General features: G+C 41.0%; 1 protein-coding gene across 1 annotated transcript in view; it reads left to right on the top strand.

The window, feature by feature from the left end:
• DNAH6 (dynein axonemal heavy chain 6) overlaps nucleotides 1-25827 on the top strand; it is a 315521-nt gene that overhangs the window by 32801 nt on the left and 256893 nt on the right. Inside the window, exon 5 of the mRNA XM_008254187.4 lies at nucleotides 23493-23760. Within this exon, the coding sequence (XP_008252409.2) occupies nucleotides 23493-23760 (268 nt within the window). The remainder of the gene's footprint in view (nucleotides 1-23492; nucleotides 23761-25827) is intronic.

Genomic DNA, 25827 nt, shown 5'->3' with positions numbered 1-25827 from the left:
GTGAACCAATGGCAAAGGAAGACCTTTCTCTCTCTCTCTCTCTCTCTCTCTCTCTCACTGTCCACTCTGCCTATCAAAAAAAAAAAAAAAAAAAGTAATCCAGGTAAAGGTAAAGTCAGGTGGACAGCCATAGAGTAATCTAGCATGACTTCAGTGATTCATTTGTGTAAGCAAGAGAAGAAGTAGAGTTATTATTAACTGACACACAGAAGACTGGAGGGAACTGATTCGTCAGAGAAAAATAAGCATTTGGGTTTGGACAAACTAACTCTGAGATGTCAATGAGAAGAACAAATAGGGTGGTAGGTGAAAGTGAATTGGGGTCAAAGTAGAGATTTTTGAAAGACGAGAGAAATAGTTTGACTTAAAATGTGAGAATTAATATATAATGGAATTTAAAGCTTTGTTTCAATATTTAATTTCATATTGTTTTGTTTTAATATAAAACTTAATATTTAATTTCTAAATAGTTAATACTTTAATATCTTTAGCATTAATTCCACTACCTTGCTGCTTTCTTTTTACAGTTCTTTTTAAGTTTTTGGAGAGAAAGTTATAGATCTTAAATGAAGACTAATGGACAAATGATTTATTTGCTGATTTTAAAAATATGCTTTTTGATTCATATATGAAAATGTATTCATAGTTTTATCTTCTGAAAAAAATCATTCAATAACCCTGATACCATGGAATATTACTTGTGATGTTCATTCCCTATTGTAAAAGCCAAATTTTGCCAAATGTCAAGTTCATTCATATATATTTACCAGCACAAAACTAAGTATTCAGTTTTGTGAAACTGAAATTTATGTTTTCGTCCAATGCTGGAGGTTTATGTATTTCTAGATTGGTGAGTGCTTTCACCAGGGGACTTCAGTTGATGTTTTGCCTTGTTTTGGACTGACAAGGTGATGCTTGATAGTAATATGCAAGGTTTCCTTTAAGCAGATATTCTTGAAATCATGGCTTGTTACTGCATTTTAGGGTTTGATACATTTTCCTCTCCAGCTTGAACTCCAAATATTATAACCTAATGAATAAAGGCAATTATTTAGATGCTACACATGTTTAACATTAAAAAATGGGTAAACAAAATGAAGATACATTTTTACAAAACTTTTCAAAATCAGTGTAGAGGCAGAAATTTTTCCCCAGAAACCTTTTATTTGAGGTATGCAAACTTCATGCATTTCATAAACACAACTTTAGGGACACAGTGATAGTAATTCTTCCCACCAGACCTACCCTCCCACCTCCCTTCCCACCATTCTTCCTCCTCTCTCTCCTATTCCCATCCACATTTTTTACTAAGATGTGTTTTCAATTAATTTATACACAGAAGATTAACTCTTTACTAAGTAAAGATTTCAATAAATACTATGAAAAAAGAAACTGTTCCTCAGCAGTTTTTTAATTTCTGTTTTGATTTCTTCTATGACCCACTGTTCATCCAGGAGCATACTGTTCATTCTCCATGTTTTCCTATGTTCTAAAGACTCTCGAGTTGTTGATCTCTAGCTTCATTCCATTATGGTCAGAGAAGATGCATGGTATGATTTTGATTCCTTTGAATTTGCTGAGACTCGCTTTATGGGCTGGCCCAAGGTCTATCCTAGAGAAAGTTCATGCACTGGTGAGAAGAATGTGTGTTTTTCAACCGTAGGATGAAAAGTTCTGAAGATATTTGTTAGGGTGCATTTGGCCTACAGTGTCAATTAATTGTTTCCTTGCTGATTTTCTGTCTGGTTGATCTGTTCATTGCTTCAAGTGGGATATTGAAGTCCCCCATTACTATTGTATTAATGTCTATGTCTCCTTTCAGATCCGTTAATGTTTCTTTTAAATAACTAGGTGCCCTATAATTAAGTGTGTGTGCATTTATTAGAGTCACATCTTCCTGTTGAATTGATCCCTTAATCATTGCATAGTGCCCTTCTTTATTTTCTTTTAACAGTTTTTGCATTAAAGTCTATTTTGTCTGATATTAGGATGGCTACACAAGCTCTTTTTTGGTGTTTGTGTTAGCATGGAATATTTTTTTCTATCCTTTCACTCTGTATGTATCTTTGTTGATGAGATATGTTTCTTATAGGCAGCAAACACATGGTTTGTTTTTTTTTTCTTCATTCAGCCAACTTGAGAGTTGAGGCCATTTACATTCAAGGTGCCTATTGATAAGTAACAACTTGGCCCTGCCATTTTTCCATAAATATTCCTATTTTTTACTTTGGATTTCCTTTGCACCTTTACTGGGATATTTTCTGCATTCACCTTCTTTCATAGTGATGACCATGTTTCTGTATTTCTGTGTGTAGCACATCCTTCAGCATCTTTTGTAAGGCTGGACAAATGGTGACAAATTCTTTCAATTTCTGTTTGTTATGGAAGGTTTTTATTTCACCTTCATTCATAAATGAGAGCTTTGCAGGGTACAATCTCTGGGCTGATAGCTTTTTTTCTCTTAAGATTGGACTATGTCTCTCCATTCTCTCCTAGCCTGTAGGGTTTCTGAGAAGTCCATTGTGACTCTAATTGGAGAGCCTCTGAAAGTAATCTGGCATTTCTCTTGTGCACATTTTAGAATCTTTTATGTTTTACGGTGGAGAGTTTGACTACAATGTGTCATGGTGCAGATCTTTTCTGGGCATGTCTATTAGGAATTCCATGTGCTTCTTGTACTTGGACATCCCTTTGTTTTCTCCATGTTAGGGAAGTTTTCTGTAATTATTTCACAAAAAAAGACCTTCTAATCTATTCTCTCTTTCCATGTCTTCAGGAACTCCTAAGACCCATATGTTGGGTCGGTCGTTTGATAGTATCCCATAGATCTCCAACACTGTTTTTTAGATTTCTAATTTCTTCTTCTATTTTTTTTCTCATTGTAACATTTCCAGAGCTTTGTCTTCTAACTCAGATATTCTTTCTTCTGCCTCACAGATTCTGTTGTTAAGGCTTTCCACTGCATTTTTTAAAAATTAAAAAAAAAATTTTTTGACAGGCAGAGTTAAGGCAGTGAGAGAGAGAGAGAGAGAGAAAGGTCTTCCTTCCATTGGTTCACCCCCCAAATGGCTGCCACAGCCAGCACTGTGCTGATCTGAAGCCAGGAGCCAGGTGCCTCCTCCTGGTCTCCCATGCGGGTGCAGGGCCCAAGCACTTGGGCCATCCTCCACTGCACTCCAAGGCCACAGCAGAGAGCTGGACTGGAAGAGGAGCAATCAGGACAGAACCAGTGCCCCAACTGGGACTAGAACCCGGAGTGCCGGTGCTGCAGGTGGAGGATTAGCCAAGTGAGATGCGGCGCCGGCCTCCACTGCATTTTTTGTCCTATTGAATTCTTTATTTCCAATATTTCACTTTGATTTCTCTTTAAAATCTCAATTTCATGAGAAATTTTCTTTCATATCATGTACAGATTGCTTTAGTTCATGGATTCGCTTCTGATTACTTCTAAGTAATTCTACAATCTTTTTTTATGAATTCCGTTTCTGACATTTCTTCAATCTCTTCATTCTCACTTTCTAGTGTTGAAGTGTTGTTGTGTTACTTTTGGGGGCATGATGTTGTCTTCCTTATTTTTCTTTCTTGAATTTCTGCTTTTTAGGCATTTGTGGAGATACTTATTGGTTTATTTCATTTCCCCCTGTGATGGCTTTTATCTTTGGACTATGCCTCTGTGGATTAGTGGAGTGTCTGCTTCAGTGAATACTGAGGCATGTGCTGAGTGTGGCCAGGGAGCTCTGTTCAGGGCTCTGGGGTGAGGGGAATGTCCAAGGTGATTCTCAGATTGGGCAAAGTAAATCACCTCTTTATGTTTGCTTATCAAAGGGGAGGTTTGTTCAGCTATATTGGCACAGTCTCAAACTCACTTCCTCTCCTCCAAGAAGACCAATGCCTGGACACTAGCTCCAGTGGGTACAATATACATCAGTGCTGCCACAAGAACCACACAAAGTTTCCATGTAGTCCTCAGTGTGAGCACAGATCCTGCAGCAATGACCTTCACTAGGGAATCGGGGAGCCCTGAGTGTGTGGAACCACCACAATGACTGCCCAAAGACCCAGTCACACCCTGTGTCCTCCCACGTAGTCACAGTGTTTTCACAGTCCCAGCATACAAGGCTCCTACATTTAGGAGCACCCAGCCTCCTGTCAATTATCCCAGCCAAACTCGGGTGTCTCCTCCCGGCTGCTTGCTGGAAGTCCAGACACCAGCTGCACAGCTGTTACATAAGTCCAAAATCTCACCTGCCCTCTCTCAGCTTTTTATAGGACACTAGTGTCAAGTGGTCAGGGAGAGAGAAACGTGCCCCCTTTTTTTCCCTCTAGGTTGGCAGGGCTCCAATCCAGACTCATGCCAGGTTCCTCCTACAGCTTTATCACTAGAGGTTTGGGCTGCTGCAGTCTGGCCTCACCTCACTCTCCAAAGCTGGTGCTGAGGCTCTCGGCTGCTGGAATCCTGAAATGTGCATTTCCATACTCTCCATGTAGATCCACAGTGTCCCTCTAATTTGCATGGAGTTTCCTCTGCCATTTTCTCCCTAACTCTTCCCAGAGATTGCAGTCTCTCCAATGCTTTTTTATCTTCCCCTACACTAGAGCAGTAAGCTCCCTCCTTATTCCGCCATCTTGGCACCTCTTGAGGCAGATATTTTGGCACACTGGATAAAACATTGCTTAAGACATGCTCATCCCATATGCGGGTACGTGTGTTCTAGTCCTGGATCCACTCCTGAATCCAACTTTCTCACCAACCTGGTTGCAGCCATTTGGGGAATAAACCAGCAGATGGAAGATTCTCTCTCCCTTTCTTTCTCTCTTCTTCTTCCTCCTCCTCCCTCTACCTCTTCCTCTCTCTCTCTCTGCCTTTTAAATAAATAAAATTTAAAAAAATCTTTTAAAAAATAATCCTTTCCAGTAAAAACTGAATGAAGGTATAACAGATCTAAACTATAGAAATCATTTAAGGCTGCACTCCTCTTAGTGCAAACACAAAAAAGACACACCATTGCTGAGTTGCCTATGAAAGGTGGAGTCAGAGAGGAAATATAAGAGCCGGCGCCGCGGCTCACTAGGCTAATCCTCCGCCTAGCGGCGCCGGCACACCGGGTTCTAGTCCCGGTCGGGGCGCCGGATTCTGTCCCGGTTGCCCCTCTTCCAGGCCAGCCCTCTGCTGTGGCCCGGGAGTGCAGTGGAGGATGGCCCAGGTGCTTGGGCCCTGCACCCCATGGGAGACCAGGAAAAGCACCTGGCTCCTGGCTCCTGCCATCGGATCGGTGCGGTGCGCCGGCCGCAGCGCGCCGGCCGCGGCGGCCATTGGAGGGTGAACCAACGGCAAAGGAAGACCTTTCTCTCTGTCTCTCTCTCTCACTGTCCACTCTGCCTGTCAAAAAAAAAAAAAAAAAGAGAGAGGAAATATAAGTTGCTGAAAAAATTTCCTTATTTATGTCTTAACCAATACCATGTGGTGCACAAGTCAATGTTTGCCATAAATGCAGTAATATATGAGGGAAAGGTGTTTAACAACTCTTTGTTCCAATTATTACTAAAAACAAGTGCCATGGAAGTTTTGTATTTATTTGTGAGCTGGGATTTGGATTGGAGAATACATGTGGCAGTCAGTAGCATCTGAGCACCTAGCTGTGTGCACAGCAAGGAAGGTTTTGCTCTGCTTTGAGAGAGCAAGTGTAGGCCTCCCTTCTTAGCATTGACAGAGAGTGAAATTGTGAATCTTACACAGTCAGCACTACTGTCCATGTACCCTTCCTCTGTCATACCATGAATTAGTGATTAGAAGATTTTAATTTCCATCATGAAATATACAAGCTGAGGATAAGCACGTTTGTACATAAAATTATTCAAATCATTTTATGAAACTAGACCCATTTCTCTGGTTTTAGGGGGGTTGCTCAAATATGTTTTAGAGATATATTTAGCATTTTGAATAGACAAACTACCACTTCAGTCTCAAAATATTCTTAAGAATATAATATTGCAATGTTAGGTGGCTGCATTCTATAAATGGCAAATTCCCCAAGACTTGGCTCTTGTCAACATTTGATGATTTTACTGCTTCATCACATATTAGGGACATACCTATCCAAAAAGCATATTTAAATGAGAAAGTTTGGGCCAGCGTCATGGCTCAATAGGCTAATATTCCGCCTGCGGCGCCGGCACACCAGGTTCTAGTCCCGGTTGGGGCTCCATATTCTGTCCCGGTTGCTCCTCTTCCAGTCCAGCTCTCTGCTGTGACCCGGGGTTCAGTGGAGGATGGCCCAAGTCCCCATGGCTGCTGCGGCCATTGGGGGGTGAACCAATGGAAAAGGAAGACCTTTCTCTCTGTCTCTCTCTTTCTGTCTACTCTGTCAAAAAAAAAAAAAAAAAAAAAATAGAAAGTTTGAGGAGCTGCTTTTCAATCTGAATGCAAAGTTCTAAGCATTTTTGTTTACTGCTATCTCTTAAACTGAAGCAGCCTTGCAGCTTTAGAGTGTAACTTACCTGTCAGCTTAGCATCTGATCTGTGCTGAAAACAGGTGCAGGTAAAATGATCTAAAAAGCCGGGGTCCATACATTGTCCAGAGATCCAAAACCATCTGACAGGAGTTCAAATACATACTGCTATTTCCAAAGAACTGAAGTTGTTATTCAAGACATTGTAATTTTAAAAAGACTGGAAAAATCAGCCAGCTGAATATGGATCCTCACACCGTCCTTTGGTTCAGCTGGCTAGAGAACCTCTTTATTAATTTTACAATATTATGACATATATTTTAAAATTTGTGATAAGACCTTTGCAAAATTTATAGGAAATTGATGGTCTGAATTGTCCTGAGTGCCCACTAAGTGGTTCTAGATGCTGAATGTTTGAGTAATACAGTTACAAAGGGAGATTTCCCAAGGAGTATACCAAAGCAAATGACTCTAGGTGTACCAGGTTGTTTACAGTGCTAGAAATTTATCTATTTTTAAAAAAGAGAAATCATTGAGAAACTTGCTGCAAGTGAAATTTTATTTTCCTAATATGCATATGGCTGCCCTGTTAAACTTCCTGAATTCAGAAAATATTTTCAGGGGTAAGAATATGTAATCCCCTTGGCCAGGGCTCAGCCTACTAGTGGGACATGATACAGCCCATGTTGTCTGGCTGATGAATTATGTCACTTAAGATAATTGTTTCTGTAGACTCTGTCTTTAGTATTCTATGAGAAAGCTTAATAGCAAAACTGTTTTGTGCACATAAGGAACATAAAAAAAAAATCCTTGTTTAGTTTTGTGTTTTGGTTTCATTTATTCTTGTTCTATATAATTTTTCTATTAACAGATGGTATATGTAATTGCTATTATTTTCATAGTATTTTTATTATTTAGTATTAGATCTTCCCCCCAAAAAATAACAATTTATGCACATGTTCCCAAATATTGTTTCTAGCCCTTCATTTCTCCTTTCTTCTTTTTAAAAATTGTTATGTGTTTGAAAGGCAGAATGACAGAGAGAAATAGACAAAGAGATAAGAGAGCAAGAAGGAGAAAGACCACTCATCCACTGGTTCACTCTTCTAATGCCCACAAAAGCCAGGGCTGGGCCTGACTGAAGTCAGGAAACAGGAACTCAATCCAGATCCCCCACTTAGGTGGCAGGGACACAGGACTCGAGCCATCTGACCTGCCACCTCCCAGGATGTGGAATTGTGAGCAGAACCAGGACTAGAACTAGAGCCCAAGTACCGTGATATAGATGTAGGTGTTCCAAGCAGTATCATAACTGTGGCACCAAGTTCTTACCTCAAAGCATAATTTAATAAAGTCGCTTTGGTAAAGAGCACTGTAGGCTTTTCCAGTTTTCTAAAGTGCTTTTAATGACACATGAGTACAGATTTAAAAATTTTTTTTACTTTTTCATTTTACTTTTTAAATTCATAAAATTACTGTTCCTGTTTTTCTAATCACATCTTGAGTTTTTCTTTAAAAAATAAAAACATAAAAAATAAAACATTTTAACACTAATTATCTAAATTTTTTTTTGACAGAATTAGAGAGAGAGAGAGAAAGGTCTTCCTTTCTGTTGGTTCACCCCCCAAATGGCCACCACGGCTGGCACTGCGCTGATCCAAAGCCAGGAGCCAGGTGCTTCCTCTTGGTCTCCCATGCAGGTGCAGGGCCTAACCACTTGGGCCATCCTCCACTGCCTTCCCGGGCCACAGCAGAGAGCTGGACTGGAAGAGGAGCAGCTGGGACAGAATCCAGTGCCCCAACTGGGACTAGAACCCGGTGTGCCAGCGCCGCAGGCAGAGGATTAGCCAAGTGAGCTGTGGTGCCGGCAAATTTTCTAAATATTTAAAAATTCATTTTCTAATAGCATTAAGGTCTACAATTAATTTTGACAAGTATTTTTCTATTCATTCATAATGGACAAATTTCTATTAAAGCTTGAAAATTACTAGATCTTTGAGACAAACATAGTAGTTTTTAAAGATTAGAAATTAGGCAATGAAGTTAAGATTGTCTAAAATTTGAATTTCTAAACTATAGCAATACCCCTATCTTTTTGCCTAAATATCTCTTTTGTTTGGAAATGTTATCAAATGAATCTGTGGTACCAGCAAGCTACATCAACACCACAGCAGAAGAGACCCAGCCCACTCAGAAGGGGTTTAAACTTTATAAAGCATGTGCAAGAACAAAATATAGAACAAAGTTCTGCTTTTAGATTAGTCTGAGAACAGGAGGATCAAGAAGCTAGAAATGCAGAATTGCAGTTTCACCAGTTTATTGAAAACCTTTTAGTTGGAACCAGAAAAGCAAACACAATAATAAATATCATTAGTAGATCAACATGCTAGATAGCATAGATTACTATATTCCAGGATATTTAAAAATTTTTTAATAAAAAATTTGTTGGATGTTAATAAATCTACAGATATCAATAACTGCTAGACAATAGTAGTCTTTAGAATATCTGAGGGAAATGTTTGGAGGAAATGAAGAAGAGTAGGGGGAAAAACTGGCATTTACCTTCAACAAAACATGGGATATTGTGGAAATACTTCTTAAGATGTATGCTACTTCTAGAGTTCATGTTGACAATGCTGTAATTCAGGTAATACATTATTTTGTTCATGGAAGAACTCTCATATATAAACATTTCCTTACAATTATAAATTACCAATGAAATATCATCAAAATAGTGACTATAACGAAACCGAAGGCACCACAAAACAATCTGTTTTTAGCTTTCTGTAAAGAAATGAGAGAAGAACACCACTTTTTGTTATTTCATACTTTAATGCACTGGAGATCCCAAGAAAAAGCTTTGTCAAGACTCAGAAAACAAATAATTCAGCTCTGCAGAGGGATGCAGATGAGGGATGATTCTTGGTTATACAATTGGATTGCTTAACTGACATTTGAGCACCTTAATAAAATTAAAAATTACAGGAGTTGCCAGAACATATATTAACACATCCTGACAAAGATTAGGAATTCAAAGCAAAAGTTCTGCTTTGGAAAATTGATATTTAAAATGGTTCTCCAGTGATTTTTATTGCTATGAATTTAAACCTAGAGAAAGATAATTAAATCAAATAGAATAACATCTATATTTGAAAGTTTCACCATTGTTTCTGAAACAATTGATATGGAAAAGTTTGAATGGATTTTAGATCAATTTACATTATTGTATGAAATTTTGACACTGCATTCATCAAAGGAAGAAATGAAGCAATTATTAGAGTTAATGAATGATGGGGTCTTTGGCGTTTGTTTTATTTACTGTTTGAGAGGCAGAGAGAGACACAGAGAATGCTCCCATCTGCTGGTTCTCTCCCTAAATGCCTAAATGGCTGGGGTTGGGCTGAGCCAAAACTGGGAGCCAGGAACTTCCACTCAGGTCTCCCACATGATGGGCTGCAGGATCTCAGTCACTTGAGCCATCATTGCTGCCTCTCAGAATCTGCATTGGCAGGAAGTTGGAGTCAGGTACGGGACCAAGGACTGTGATACATGACACTGGAATATTAACCACTAGGGTAAACGCCTACCCCTGGTGTATAGTTTAAAGAGAACAACTTAGCAAAACTCCAGTTAATGAAGAGGGAATTATTACCTGTCAGCGATATAGCACTAAATCATCTGCAATTTGCCACCTCCTACTTCTACAAAATTTCTCAGCAGTGGTGACTATCAAGAATTTGAACAGATCATTTACCCTGTCCTAACCAGAAAGTCAGGTAGCTGCTTCGAAATAGTGATGATCACAGCTGTGGTTTTTATGAACTAAGTTTTATTTGAGAGTTTTATCAAAATCAATATAGACATTGTGCTTTAAATCTTGGGTTTTAATTTTTTTATTACATGAGGAAATTATGACCATGTCTTCACCAAGCATCTGCAGTTTACATGAGTGGCATAAAATGTTATCATTGTATTGGTATTTTATAATATGCTAAGTTTGGGAAGCATTGCTATAGAGATTGATAGAACAATTTTCTCCTGCATAAGAATTTGACCTTTGGTTAACTCAGCAGCTCTGTTCCCCTGGTAACCTAAGACAAGTAAAAGCCAGTTATTTCTAGGTAATCTTGCTTATTTCAAAGAAAGTTTGGTAAATTTTATCTGCATTGGGAAGAATTAAAAATGAATTATGAATACCCTGATCAGGGGGTCATAGCTTTGGGCATCCCTTAAGGCCAACATTAATTTTCTAGGTATGTCCCTTACAGGAGCCCTTAAATCTGTGCTTTTGGATTTACTGCAAGAAATATTGGTTCCTGTGAGTAAAAAAGCTGTTAACCACAGAGACTTCCACTTCCAATGTAGCTCTCCTTTCCTCCATCTGAGTTGCCTGAGTTAGCCTCTCTTAGCTTCTAGGTGACTATTAGACTACTGCAAGGACTCTCACAGAAAAGGAAATTCTAATGCTTTCTTGATGGTGAGAAGTAGTTCTTGTCCTTGTCCTTCTGAGTAAGCAGACGCCAAATATAGCCTATGATAGTCTTGAGTTTGAAGATTTCACTGAATCTAAGAAAACCCCGGTGTAGCAGCATTTAAGTATTTCTTTTCATGCTGATATAAAAGGAGCCACTGTTGGCACTAGATAATCCCCTTCCTAGTAGATTTTGGCTTTCTTCCATATCTATGTAACTATTCACCTCACTGTTATTTTAATTATATGAATCCATATTTTGCCTTTTTTTTTTTTTGGTCATTGAAACATGAGCTTGCTCAAGTTATTAAGGAACTGTGGTTGCTACTAGTAGACCAAGATGGGGCACTAAATCTTTACCATGTTAAAAGGGTGAGCACTGTAACTTGATACTCCCAACAGCAACTGTTAGTGGACACCAAACACTGTCCCTCCTGTTCTGTATGCATTACTTTGTTTAAACCTGACAGCAATGCTGTAGCACAATACATTTATAAATCCATTTAGAAATTATGAAACTGAATAACTTTTTTTTTTTTTTTTTGACAGGCAGAGTGGATAGTGAGAGAGAGAGAGACAGAGAGAAAGGTCTTCCTTTTGCCGTTGGTTCACCCTCCAGTGGCCGCCGCGGCCGGCGCACCGCGCTGATCAGATGGCAGGAGCCAGGTACTTATCCTGGTCTCCCACGGGGTGCAGTGCCCAAGTACTTGGGCCATCCTCCACTGCACTCCCTGGCCACAGCAGAGAGCTGGCCTGGAAGAGGGGCAACCGGGACAGAATCCGGCGCCCCAACTGGGACTAGAACCCGGTGTGCTGGCGCCGCAAGGCGGAGGATTAGCCTAGTGAGCTGCGACGCCAGCCAGAAACTGAATAACTTGACTACATTCATACAACCGGTGAATAGTGATGCTGAGATTCAAACCCATTGCAGTTGGGTATTAGGATCCAGGTTCTCATGCTTTATGTCTGATATAGATTGAGCACCTCTAATCCAAAAAATTCATTTTGCAATATTTCAGATTTCAGATTTTGGGGCTGAGGAACCTAAACCTGTGTACTCTATGCAATTATTCCAAAAGTGTTTGTGAGAGGCAGGGTTGGGGGAATGAGACATGAAAAAAATCTTACGTCTTTCAGATAGTGGGTACTCAACCCATATACTTAACTTCATAATGACAGCTACCCCTGCTATTTGTGTCACACAGTGGACCAATGCCAGGCATTGTGCAAAGTGTTTTCATATATTAGTCCTATTTCATCCTTTAAAAACAACCATTAGCAAGGCATTATCTGTGGTTGAAAGAGAAATTGAGGTACAAATATGTTAAGGACATTGCTATTTGATATTGTTTTGTGATTTGCTGATAGGATTATCAGACATTATTTTGAATTTTCTATCTTTAGATTCTATTATTTAATCCTCTGTTCAATGTAAATTTTAAAGCTATCAGAATTTAATGGGTAGGTCAAATTGTATGACAGAGCCCTCCCCATATTCTAAACACCTGTAGGATCCATGGAAAGCCAAGAATGAAGCATCATGTCACCCATACCTCAATGTTTCCCAGTGTGTATTTCAAGGAAAAACAGATCTAAATGATGTTAATAGGTGGATGGTAAAAAAAAATGTGGTTTATGATCATGTAAATTTGAGAAGCATTGAGTTAAAACAATGGTTGTATTTAGGAGTCTAATTGTGACTCTGAAACAAACGTAGATGACTTGGGCTGTTAGGCCCATATTAACATCTACTCTAGGCTCAGGACCTTTTACTTTCTCAGTGATAAAGTTGATTTTCAAGCTGTTTCTGGACCTGTTATGCTAAAATTATCTTTTTTAGGCAGATTTTTAAATTTTAAATTAAGGTTATTCTGTCTTTTGACTTTGATTACGTGTTTGCTGACCTAGAAAAAATGCCAACTTGGAACCTTCTCAAATGGCAGCATTCTGGTTTCTATGTGCAATATTACATTAAAATAAATAATAAAGCTCTATACTGTGAAATATATAGATAGTGTAATAAGGAACAGATGATGTGAAGCCATATTATCTGATACTCCATCAAGTTGTCTAACACAGTGTTAGATTTCTTAGGGTAGTTCATGAAGAAATTTAAGCCTAATTCAAAAAAAATTTGGGGGGGGGGGCTGAGGTTTTTTTCTTTTTTCTTTTTTTTTTTTTTTTTTTTTTTTTGACAGGCAGAGTTAGAGAGAGACAGAGAAAGGTCTTCCTTCTGCTGGTTCACACCCCAAATGGCTGCTATGGCTGGCGCACTGTGCCAATCTGAAGCCAGGAACGAGGTGCTTCCTCCTGGTCTCCCATGCAGGTGCAGGGCCCAAGCACTTGGGCCATCCTCACTGCTTTCCTGGGCCACAGCAGAGAGCTAGACTGAAGAGGAGCAACCGGGACTAGAACCTGGGGTGCCGGTGCCGCAGGCGGAGGATTAGCCTAGTGAGCCACGGTGCCGGCCTAATAATTCAAATTTGAGTCAGCAAGCAGGAAGATGAATCATCAAGGCCCTTCAGCTCTAGATAGTCTCCCTACCCTTCCTTCAGACACACACACACACACACATCATGGTACTAAAGGAGGCTATGATGCTTCAGTTGATGAGTTCATGTCATAACAAAAACTTGAAAAATTGAAAGCAGTGGTTCTCAGCCTGGGCTGCTAGACAGGAGTACCCAGGCCCCTCTCTGTGATTTATTTAATTGGTTTCTGATGGAGCCTGAGCAGGACCAGGTCTATAAAATCCATCAGATGGTTCCAGTATTCACCCAGAGTTCTTCACCATGGACCCAGAGCGGGAAGTTCTCAAGCAAATCCTAAAGGAAGAGTTAAAACACAGGTTATTAGACTCTCAGTGTTTCTGATTCAGTGGGCTTGGGGAGGAGCCAGAGATTTTGCAGTTCTATGTGATGCTGATCTTGCTCTTTCAAGGACCATGCTTTGAGAACCACTGACTCTGACTGATGAGACTTAGCTGTTTCCTCTTAGTTATGCCTTTGTTTCATCTTTTAGGTAAAAATGAGTTCTTATTATATATTTTACTATCTTTGGTTAATCAAACCAGAAGTAAAGCAAACCTGTCTATTCCCCTGTTTAGGTTAGATCTCATACCTGATCCTTAGTCTACGGCCACACCACCCTGGACGTGCCCGATCTCGTCTGATCCTGAACATTATCAAACATTATCAAACAATCTTACGTCCTGATACTGAACATTATCAGACTGCGATTTATAAATGTAGAACTCGGGAAATGCTCTCTTTCCTCCCAGAGACTCGACTGCTTACCTTTATCCAATAAAAATGTTCAAATCCTAACAAAACTGCTTCACAATGAAAATAGAGAACTTAAAATTCAAAGGGCCAAAAGTACTTGTCTAATTCAGCCCACTACCTTAAGTCAGACATGAAATTGCTCCCTGGCTTGTAAAAATCAGAAATTTGAAAGAGGTAGAAGGAGGGAACAGGTGAGCAAAGACATAGGCATGCATGGCTTAAAATGGACATGATGAAAAACCCAACCTGATTAAAAAGGGTGATTTTTATTTGAGAGGATAAAAACAACTTATTTTAAAGGCTGAGTGGCAGAGATGGACTGAGAGACAGATCTTCCATCTGCTAGTTCACTCCCCAAATGGGTGCATCAGCTGGGACTGGGCCAGGCTGAAGCCAAGGAGACAGAAACTCCAACTGGGCCTCCAACCTGGATGGCAGGAACCCAGGTACTTGAGACGCTATCCGCCTCCAAGGTACACTAGCAAGAAGCTGGATCAGAAGCCAAGGCAAGACTCAGTCCCAGACATTCCAGCATGGGATGCAGGCATCCCAAGTGGAGGCTGAGCCCACTGTACCACAGCACCCACTCCCAAAAAAGGGTGACTTTTATAGACAGAAAAGGAGCTTATCTGAAGCAAGAGGAAAGTGCCACACACACCTTTCAGAATACTCTGGGTTTCATGACATGAGCACTAGGAGACATTCAGAGTTCTTAAGAAGGGTCTCATGAGGCAAACCATGTTTCTGCAGTATTAACCTGGTAGACTGGTTTCAAGATGAACAGAAGCATTTCCAGTCACTGCAGGGTGTAGTGGATAGTGCTGCTATGTGAAATAATAGATCACATCGAGATATTATTGTTTTGGAAAAAGCAAACAATCCTAGCAGGAGAAATCTTTTTTTTTCTTTAGAGTTTTGGAAGGTTCACTTCCAGTTATATCTGAAATGAACAATAATAGGACAATTTATGATCTACCACAAGGACCCTGCAATTCTCTCCATGATCCTCTCAGATAAGACACACAACTTCTAAAGATTAACAGGAGCCCTGAAGTCCAAGTTTTATTTCAGATGGACAGAGATTCTACAGCAAAATAATTTGACAGGAACCCCTTGATTCTGAACTAAACAAGAAAACCCTACAGATATATTGTCTAGATTTGTGAGATAGTGGAGCACAGTTAAATGCAAATTTAGTCCATGTTTTCATCTCAGCATGATCAGTTAACCATCAAAGGACCTCTGTTTAGTCAACAGGATCACAAAGCCATCTTTATCAGCAGTGTAGGAATATTATGCTTGAATTTTTAAAAATTTCTCTTTCTAGGCCTTAAAAGACATCGATTTTTTCTGATTATCTCACCCCAAGAAAGACCTTAGCAGAACAATCATCCAAAACAATTATCCAGGAGGCAGCTGACTTTTGACCCCTGACTGCTGAGAAATGTTGAGTGGACAGTGTTCGTGGTGGGAGTCAGGGTTTAGCTCCTGAAAAGGCTGAAGGCTCCAAGGCAGGGCATACAGAGCAGAGCACAGAAATCCAAGCAGCAGACTTGGAGAGTGAGTCCTCAGCAACAAACTGGGAAGTCTGAAGCCAACAGGATTACTTGGGGCCGGCACTGTGGCATAGCGGGTAAAGCTGCCGCCTGCAGTGCTGGCATCCAGATGAGTGCCGATTCAAGTCCTGGCTGCTCCACTTCTGATCCAGCTCTCTGCTATGGCCTGGGAAAGCAGTGGAAGATGGCCCAAGTCCTTGGGCCCCTGCACCCGTATGGGAGACCTGGAAGAAGCTCTAGGTCTGGTCTGGCTTCGGATCAGCGCAGTTCCAGCCATTGTGGCCATTTGGGGAGTGAACCAGTGGATGGAAGATCTCTCTCTCTCTCTCTCTCTCTAACTCTGACTTTCAAATAAATCTTTAAAAAATAGAATAGGATTACAGAGAACTGTGCATACACCCTCTTGACATTTGCCAAGCTTTTGTGACTTTGCTACTCCTTCCACCTACCAACTGGATTAGGCTGGAAGGAAGTCCCTGATGAGCTTAGCAAGAGAAATTTCCTTTGAGCCACGAGGACCAAAGCCAGTTTTCAGGAACTATAAGAAGGATGGGATGAACTAAAGCCACCTTTTGTGATGCTGACATCTCATATGTGTGCCGGGTCATGTCCCAGCTCTTCCACTTCTGATCTGTAATCCATTATGAAGGAAGGTGGAGAGAGGAAGACGATCTGAGATTTTAAGATACATGGGCAGAAGGTCCAAGAAAATGCTTTCTACAAGCTGACAGGAAGTTCTGCAGATCTTTGCATGCAGACTAAATGTAGATAAAAGGCTAGGAGAGAACATGAGGGATACACTCAGGAGGGCAAACACAGTAGGTTGATTTCTCAGGTGAAGGTACCAGAGAGAGCTTACCTTGCCTTTGTCCCATATAGTGGATATATTTTCAATCTGAATTCAGTAGTTCACAAATACTACAAACCAGGATCACCCAAACAGTGGTTAATCTAGAGTCTTGGAATACACAAAGATTCTGATTCTGCATTCAGCTCAGAAATCTAGATTCTTAATGAGCACCCCAAGTATTTTGATGCTGGTGATCCAATCTTCAAAAAAGACTCCCATGTATTCATTTGCTGTATGAAAGTAAAGATACAGGGGGCGGAGTTGTGGCGTAGCAACTAAAGCCACCTTTTGCGATGCTGACATCTCATATGTGTGCCGGGTCATGTCCCAGCTCTTCCACTTCTGATCCAACTCCCTGCTAATGGCCTGGGAAAAACAGCAGAGGATGGCCCATGTACTTGGACCCCTGCCAGCCCCATGAGAGACCCAGATGAAGCTCCTGGCTTCAGCCTGGCCCATAGCTGGCTATTGTAGCCATTTGGAGAGTAGACCAGCTTAGGGAAGCTCTCCCTCTCTCTCTTTCTAACTCCAACTTTCAAATAAGTAAATTGTTTTTTAGAAACAGAGTTAAGATGTGTAGAGAAGGAAAATGTCTAGGGGCTTAAGAATAAAGATCTTGAATCGGCAGAGAAAAAAAAATGGGAGGGCTTTCCCACTGTCACCGATCATCAAGTCAACGTCATGGATCACCTTTGCTGTCAGAAGCAGATAAAGCATGCAGCGCGAGCTTTCTAGATATGTGCCAGGGCCACAGTCAGCTGTCCTGGTTTTTAGGTTGGCTTGATGGCAAGTTGTAAGTTTCACATTTGGGAGAAAATCACTCCAAGATAACTCTTTCATCTGCTGATTTCATTTTGTTTGGGTAAATTCCCATGAGTGGGATGGCTGGTCCATATGCAGCTTTCTGAGGTATCTCCATACTGTCTTCCATAGTGGGTACACCAGTTTACATTCCCACCAACAGTGGATCTTTTATACCTTTTCCTTGCTAGTATTTGTTGTTGATTTCTGTATGAAAGCCTTTCTAACTGGGGTGGATGCACTTCATTTCGGTTTTAATCTGCATTTCTCTGACGGCTAGGGATCTTGAGCATTTTTTCATGTGTCTTGGCTGTTTGCATTCCCTTTTTTGAAAACTGCTTTTTTTTTTTTTAAAGATTTTATTTATTTATTTGAGAGGTCGAGTTACAGACAGTGAGAGGGAGAGACAGAGAGAAAGGTCTTCATCCACTGGTTCACTCTCCAAATGGCTGCAAGGACTCAGAGCTGGGCTAATCCAAAGCCAGGAGCCAGGTGCTTCTTCCAGGTCTCCCACACAGGTGCAGGCACCCAAGGACTTGCGCCATCTGCTGCTGCTTTCCCAAGTCATAGTAGAGTGCTGAATCAGAAGAGGAGCAACCGGGACTAGAACCAGCACCCATATGGGATGCCCACGCTACAGGCAGAGGATTAACCTATCTTCCACAGCACCAGCCCCCATTGCTTAACTGTGTTGTTCGCTGATTTTCTGTCAGGTTGATCTGTCCATTGCTGAAAGTGATGCAGCCATGCTGGAAGAAGTGCCTGGCTCCTCCATTACTATTGTATTGGAGTCTATGTCTCCCTTTAGATCCCTTAACATTTCTTTTAAATAGCCAGGTGCCCAGTCATTGGATGCATATATATTTATTATAGTCACATCTTCCTGTTGAATTGATCCCTTAATTCTTACATAGTGCCCTGTGTCTCTTTTAACTGTTTTTGTGTTAAAGTCTTAATTTGTCTGATATTAGGATGGCTATACCAGCTCTTTTTTGGTTTCCATAGCACAGAATACCTTTTTCCATCCTTTCACTTTCAGTCTACGGGTATCTGTTGGTGAGACGTGTTTCTTGTAGGCAACAAACAGATGAGTTTTGTTTTTTAATCCATTCAGCCAGCCTATATCCTTTAACACAAGAGTTGAGCCTATTTAAATTCAAGGTTACTATTGAAAAGTAATGACTTGGCCCTACCATTTTTCATAAATATTCCTATTATATATTTTGGATTTCCTTTTTTCCTTCACTGAGAGATTTTCTGCATTTTCTGCATTTCATAGTGATGACTTTTTCTGTGTTTCTGTGTGTAGCACATCCTTAAGCATGTTTTGTAAGGCTGGATGAGTGGTGACAAAATCTTGAATTTGTTTGTTGTGGAAAGTCTTCAACCTTCATTCACAAATGAGAGCTTCGTATGGTACAGAATTCTGGGGTGGCAGGTTTTCTTTTCTGAATACTTGAGCTGTGTCTCACCATTCTCTTCTAGCTTGCGGAGTTTTAGATAATAAGTCAGCTTTGAGTCTAACTGGAAAGCGATTAGAAAGCAATCTAGTGTTTCTTTTGTGCCCATTTTGGAATCTTCTCTGTATGTTTTACTGTGGAAAGTTTGATCAACTACAATGCGTCATGGTGAAGATCTCTTCTGGTCATGTCTGTTTAGAGTTCTATGTGCTTCCTGTACATGGATGTCCCTTTCTTTCTCTAAATTGGGAATGTATTCTGTAAATATTTCACATAAATAGGCCTTCTAATCCATTCTCTTTCCATGCCTTCAGGAACTCCTATGCACCCATATTATGGGTTGTTTGATAGTATCCTATAAATCTCTGACACTGTTTTTAATTTTTCTGATTTCCTTTTTTTTTTTTTTTTTGTCACTCTGAAAAATTTCCAAAGATGTGTCTTCTAGCTCAGATATCCTTTCTTCTGCTTCGCCACATCTGTTTTCAGGCTTTCCACTGCATTTTTTATTTGATCTATTGAATTCTTCATTTATAATATTTCATTTTGATTTCTTTTTAAAATCTTAATTTCATGGGAAAAATTTTTTTCATGTCATGTTTGTATTTCTTTAATTTGTGGATGTGCTTCTAATTGCTTCTGAGTAATCCTATGATTAATTCTTTTTTTTTTAACTTTTATTTAATGAATATAAATTTCCAAAGTACAGCTTATAAATTACAATGGCTTCCCCCCCATAACGTCCCTCCCACCCGTAACCCTCCCCTTTCCCACTCTGGAGCACTGAACAGAGCTCCCTGCCACACCCAGCACACACCTCTGTGTATTCATGAAAGAGCTATGCCACAGAGGCATAGGCTGAAGATAAAAGCCATCAGAGGGAAAAAACCAAGTATCTCCAAAAATGCCTAAAATTAAATGTAGAAATTCAAGAAACAAGAATAAGGAAGACAACATGACAACCCTCCCAAAGGAACACAACAACACTTAAATATTCCTAGCAAAGATGAAGAGAGTTGGGGAAGGTATTCAGGATGTAACCCAAGTTGAGCGTGGTAGATCTCTTTTATCAGAAGGGAAAGTTTGATCAGTTCTGTTGGCATAGTCACTCCCTCACCTCCTCTCTTCCAAATGAGCAATGCCCTGCCTGGTGTTAGCCCACAGTGGGTACAATACTCATCCACGCTGCTGTAATAATCACACAAAGGATCAGTGCAGTCCTCAGCGTGAGCATGGATCTTGTTGCAACTACCCACTGCAGGCAATCAGGGAGCTATTAGCATGTGGAGCCATTCCCAGTGATTGCCCAGAGACCCAGAAGCCATTTGTGTTCTCTCCTGAAGTCACTGTGTCCCCACAAGCTCATCACGCAAGCCTCCCACAGTCACAGGATGCCTAGGATCCGCTCTGCCCTGCACCACTAATGTGTCCCATCCACAGAGTTACAGAGACACTCTAAGAGACAACGCCTGTGGGTGCTCTGCCTAGGCAGTGTGAGCCCCAGAGCCTGTGATGTGTTGGGAGCCTGGGGACACTTCACAATCCTATGTGGGTGACCAGTCCCATCAGTCCTCCCAGAAAGACTCAGGTGTCTCTTCTCAGCTGGTTGTTGGGCAGGCGTGGACATGAACTAGTACATCTGTTACATATGTCCAAAATAGTGCCCACCCCCACTCAACCAGTTACTGTGAGATGGGACAGGGAGAGAGAAACATGCCTCTTTTTTTCTCTTGGTCGGCAGGTACCCTGTCTCCCACAGGGTCCCAGGCCGGACTCACGCCAGGCTCCCCTCACAGTGGCATGGGCTGCTGAAGTCTAGTGTCACCTCACTGTCAAGATCTGGTGCCCAGGTTCTCGGCTACTGGGGTCCTTTGTTCTGTCTGTGCTCATGTTGCATGTCCACACTCTCCCCGCAGGTCCACAGAATCCCCCTTCCTTCCAAGGAGTTTCCATTGAAGTTTTCTCCCTAACTCTTCCCAGAGATTGCACTCTCTCCTCTTTTTTTTTTTTTTTAAACTATCTTCCCCAAGCCTAGAGAAGTAAGCCCCCTCACTATTCTGCCACCTTAGAATCAAAAATACTCTTCTTCCTCAGTTTGTTTTTTAAGATTTATTAATTTATTTGAAAGTAAGAGTTACAGAGAGAGAGAGAAAGAGAAAGGGAGAGAGAGAAAGAGGGGGGAGATCTTCCATCTGCTGGTTCACCCCCAGGTGGAAGCAGCAGAAAGAGCTGGGTCAGGCCAAAGCCAAGAGCTTCAGCTGGGTCTCCTACAAGGGTAGCAGGGACCCAAACACTTGGGCCATGTTCCACTGCTTTCCCCAGGCCATTAGCATGGAACTAGATTGGAAGTGGAGCAGCTAGGACTTGAACCAACATTCATATGGGATGCCAACATTGGAGGCAGTGGTTTTACCTGTCATGCCACAACACCAACCCCCTTATTCAAAACTGAAAATGATTTATGCCGTGATTCTTTGCTTTTTGATTAACAGACCCAAAATATATGAGATTTTTAAAAATCTTTTAAAAGCAAACCATATTGGTACATGAATTTGTTTATACACAACACAAGCAAAGAGTTCTCAGCTGGCCTGAAGTTTATGCTAGGGTCATGGACTCCAGGTTCAAAATGCAGAGCCAAGAACCAGAAAACACATACATGGGAAACACTTGATTTTCACTGGTGTGTTCTTTCTAACCTTTTTCTAGTACACATTATTTTTTGCATGGTTTTAACATAGAAACAGTTTGGGGGTCAGCGCTGTGGCATAGCAGGTAAAGCCTCTGTCTGTAGAGCCGGCATCCCCTGTGGGTGCCAGTTCAGGTCCCGGTGCTACACTTCCGATCCAGCTCTCTGCTGTGGCCAGGGAAAGCAGTAGAAGATGACCCAAGTCCTTGGGCCCCTGCACCCACATGGGAGACCCAGAGGAAGCTCCTGGCTCTGAAATCAGGACAGCTCCGGCTGCTGCAGCCATCTGGGGAGTGAACCAGCAGATGGATGCGCTCTCTTTCTCTCTGCCTCTCCTTCTCTCTGTGTAACTCTGACTTTCAAATAAATAAATCTTAAAAAAAAAAAAAAACCATAGAGGCTGGCAGCTCACGTGGCTAATCCTCTGCCTGCGGCACAGGCACCCCAGGTTCTAGTCCCGGTTGGGGAGCCGGATTCTGTCCCGGTTGCTCTTCTTCCAGTCCAGCTCTCTGCTGTGGCCCAAGAAAGCAGTGGAGGATGGCCCAAGTGCTTGGGCCCTGCACCCACGTGGGAGACCAGGGAAGAAGCACCTGGCTCCTGACTTCAGGTCGGCGCGATCGTAGCAGCCATTTGGGGGTCAACCAACTGAAGGAAGACCTTTCTCTCTGTCTCTCTCTGTCTCACTGTCTAACTCTGCCTGTCAAAAAAAAAAAAAAAAAAAAAAAACAAACAAACAAACATAGAAACAGTTTGGAATTTTTTTATTTGTAACCAAGTTTTATCTTATTATAAGCTGTCACAGAGTTTCATGATCCCTAAATATATTTTAATAGGGCCCTATATTGTGTTTCACACTTGTTCTATTATTGGATGTTTGTTACATACAAAATTTCTAATGTTATAGCTAAAATTCTAGAAAATATTTTTGTGCTGTGGCAAATTCTTTTTTTTAAAGATTTATTTATTTATTTGAAAGTCAGAGTTACACAGAGAGAGGAAAGGCAGAGAGAGGTCTTCCATCTGCTGGTTCACTCCCCAATTGGCCACATTGGCTAGAGCTGTGCCAATACGAAGCTAGGAGCCAGGAGCTTCTTCCAGGTCTCCCATGTGGGTGCAGGGGCCCAAGGACTTGGGTCATCTTCTACTGCTTCCCCAGGCCACAGTAGAGAGCTGAATCAGAAGTGGAGTAGCCAGGACTCAAACTGGTGCCCATATGGGATGCCAGCACCGCAAGCGGCGACTTTACTACATCACAGCACCGGCCCCAGGCAAATTCTTTAAGAAGTTTTAAAGAATCAGTCCTTTCTGTCCTCATCATGACCCTGTTTTCTTCTCCTGATGCCCACATCTGCTTTAATCCCATTCTTGCTTTTTTTCTTTATGTAATCACATTTCCTGTTACTCATACAGTGGAAGAATGCCTTTGACAGCTGTTGAAAAAGAGCTATCTTGAACTCAACAATTTCTAAAGAATTATTTTTTATGCTATAAACTGGACATATTTTAGCTTAATCTGAGTCTTGATTCCAATCTTGTTTTCCTCTTTTGATCTTTCTCATAATTCTATATTACTGAGTAGTTTCGAAGAGCTAATAATAAGTAGAAACTTAGTTTAACATGATTGTCATAAGGGACTATTATGTTTTAAAAAAATCTATAACTAATTTGTTCTTTTATAAAAGTCTTGTAAATATAATGATCAAACACATTGCCAAGAGTGGAATCTCTTTAAGTCCAAGTGATCTTTACAATTGTCTGCCTCCCTTTTTCTTGAGTAGTTTACTTAACCTAAAAGTAGTTTATTAAAATTTTTTAAAGTTTCAATAATATTTCTCTAGAAGCATTTTATCTGTTTACAACAAGAGTAATACAATTACTTAATTTTTTATTAAATATTTTATTAACTTGTTCCAATTTTTATTTGTCCATAGAGTTGTAGCTTATGAGAATATCAATAAAAATGACTACTACACTATTAGCAAAATGGCGGTAACACACATTTATAATGACGACATCGAATTTATTGAAATCGATCGGTGGGAGCAGGAATATCTGTATCACAGAGAACTCACTAAGATTCCCATATTTTCACTCTTCCGGAAGTGGAAAGCTTTTAACGTATGGAAGAAGAATGTCCGCACTAAGAAAATCACTGGATGTCGAAAATCTCTACGGAAAAATTTGTTCATTGTTAATCCTGTATGTATTTATTAATCATATGTAAGTGAATTATTTAGAGAAAAAGAACATGTGAATATATTACAGGTGTTGAAATAGACTTTCCCTGAAATAGAACATTCTATCTCTTCAGGAGAATTAGCAGTTTTCTTCCTGTCTTGTCATTTAGAAGTCAGGCACTCTAGTGACATTTCTACATTTTTAACTAGAGTTGCAAAATGCAAAAATTTTTTAAGAGGAGATTTTGGATTCCAGACGCTTTTTTTTGTTGGTCAGGAAAGTTGTGTGTATTATTCTGAGCATAGTAAGCTGATGAAGCCTGGTTCTTCCCCCTCATCTTAGACAATCTGTACTTTATGGTGCAAAATAAGTGGGGCTTGTTTTCATTAGCAGTACCTTCTAATATATCATATGTGGATTCACCATAGGGAAAAATATTAAAATTCACTTTAGACAATGACCATGGAAGAGGAACTGTGAAAGGGTGTGAGGACATATTTGAACTCTATATTGAATTTCAATTCGCATTAGAAGTTTTCTGCTTGGGCCGGCGCTGCGGCTCACTAGGCTAATCCTCTGCCTAGCGGCGCCGGCACACCAGGTTCTAGTCCCGGTCGGGGCGCCGGATTCTGTCCCGGTTGCCCCTCTTCCAGGCCAGCCCTCTGCTGTGGCCCGGGAGTGCAGTGGAGGATGGCCCAAGTGCTTGGGCCCTGCACCCCATGGGAGACCAGGAAAAAGCACCTGGCTCCTGGCTCCTGCCATCGGATCAGCGCGGTGCGCCGGCCACAGCGCGCCGGCCGCGGCGGCCATTGGAGGGTGAACCAACGGCAAAGGAAGACCTTTCTCTCTGTCTCTCTCTCTCACTGTCCACTCTGCCTGTAAAAAAAAAAAAAAAAAAAAAAAAAAAGAAGTTTTCTGCTTGTCCCCTGGGCGAGAACTGAAGTGATCATTACTGTTAGGTTCAGAATGCTGAGTGCTCAGGTGATACTGCATCACCACTGTGCAGGTTAGAAGCCTCAGGCTTGCTTTTTCACAGGTCATTTCTTTCATCTTGTGTGAGGTAATCTGAAAGACTCTTATCAACATGTCAGTCATACAGCAAAGGAACATACAAGGACTATGGCTAACATAGATATCCGCCCAAAACAAACACACATGATATACCATTGCAAGTCATCCTTGCCATCAAGCACTCTGAGCTGTGGGAAAACACTGCAGTCCTTTTGTGGCATCAAACCCAATGCCTAGGCCTCTAATTTCATTAAGTCCATCAGTCATTGGAAGCTACTTTACTACCTTTCAACTTTTACCACATCTTGAACACTACAAATATCCTAACTTTGTAACTAAGCATAGTTCTTCCAAGATTGGTCTGTAAAATTACGTCTCTCAATCCTCAAGGCATAATCTCTTATTTTATGTGCTGAGAGTTATTGTTTCCTCTGTCTGCCATTCCTGCCAGTGGTGGTTTGGCTCTTCAGTCCTCACTGGCAATAAAGTTCTCATCCTTTTAAGCCAGGATTGATCTAAATAACAGACCCATTGCGTTGATTTTAAAATGAATTACATACTAACCCATACACTTCATACTAGCTTTATTTTTTTTAAAGATTTATTTTATTTTAAAGTCAGAGTTACACAGAGAGAGGAGAGGCAGAGAGAGAGAGAGAGGTCTTCCATCCGATGGTTTACTCCCCAATTTGGCCGCAACGGCTGGAGCTGCGCCGATCTGAAGCCAGGAGCCAGGAGCCAGGAGCTTCTTCCGGGTCTCCCATGTGGGTGCAGGGGCCCAAGGTCTTGGGCCATCTTCTACTGCTTTCCCAGGCCATAGCAGAGAGCTGGATTGGAAGACGATCAGCCGGGACTAGAACCAGCGCCCATATGAGATGCCGGTGCTTCAGGCCAGGGCGTTAACTCATTGTGCCACAGTACCGACCCCACTAGCTTTATTTTTGTAATTAGTTAGCTAGGCTGACATATTCCTCTAGAGCAGGAAGGAAGAGAACAACATTTTTGGTAATTTTTAAAAAAGTAACCTTGACAGCACCTATGCCTGCATTTTCTTTATAACAACTTTACCAATATAAA

Source organism: Oryctolagus cuniculus, chromosome 2 (assembly GCF_964237555.1).
Source record: "Oryctolagus cuniculus chromosome 2, mOryCun1.1, whole genome shotgun sequence".
In the NCBI taxonomy this organism is placed as follows: Eukaryota; Metazoa; Chordata; class Mammalia; order Lagomorpha; family Leporidae; genus Oryctolagus; species Oryctolagus cuniculus.
The sequence above is the reverse complement of the archived record's forward strand: the minus strand, read 5'-3'. Positions and strand labels throughout refer to the sequence as shown.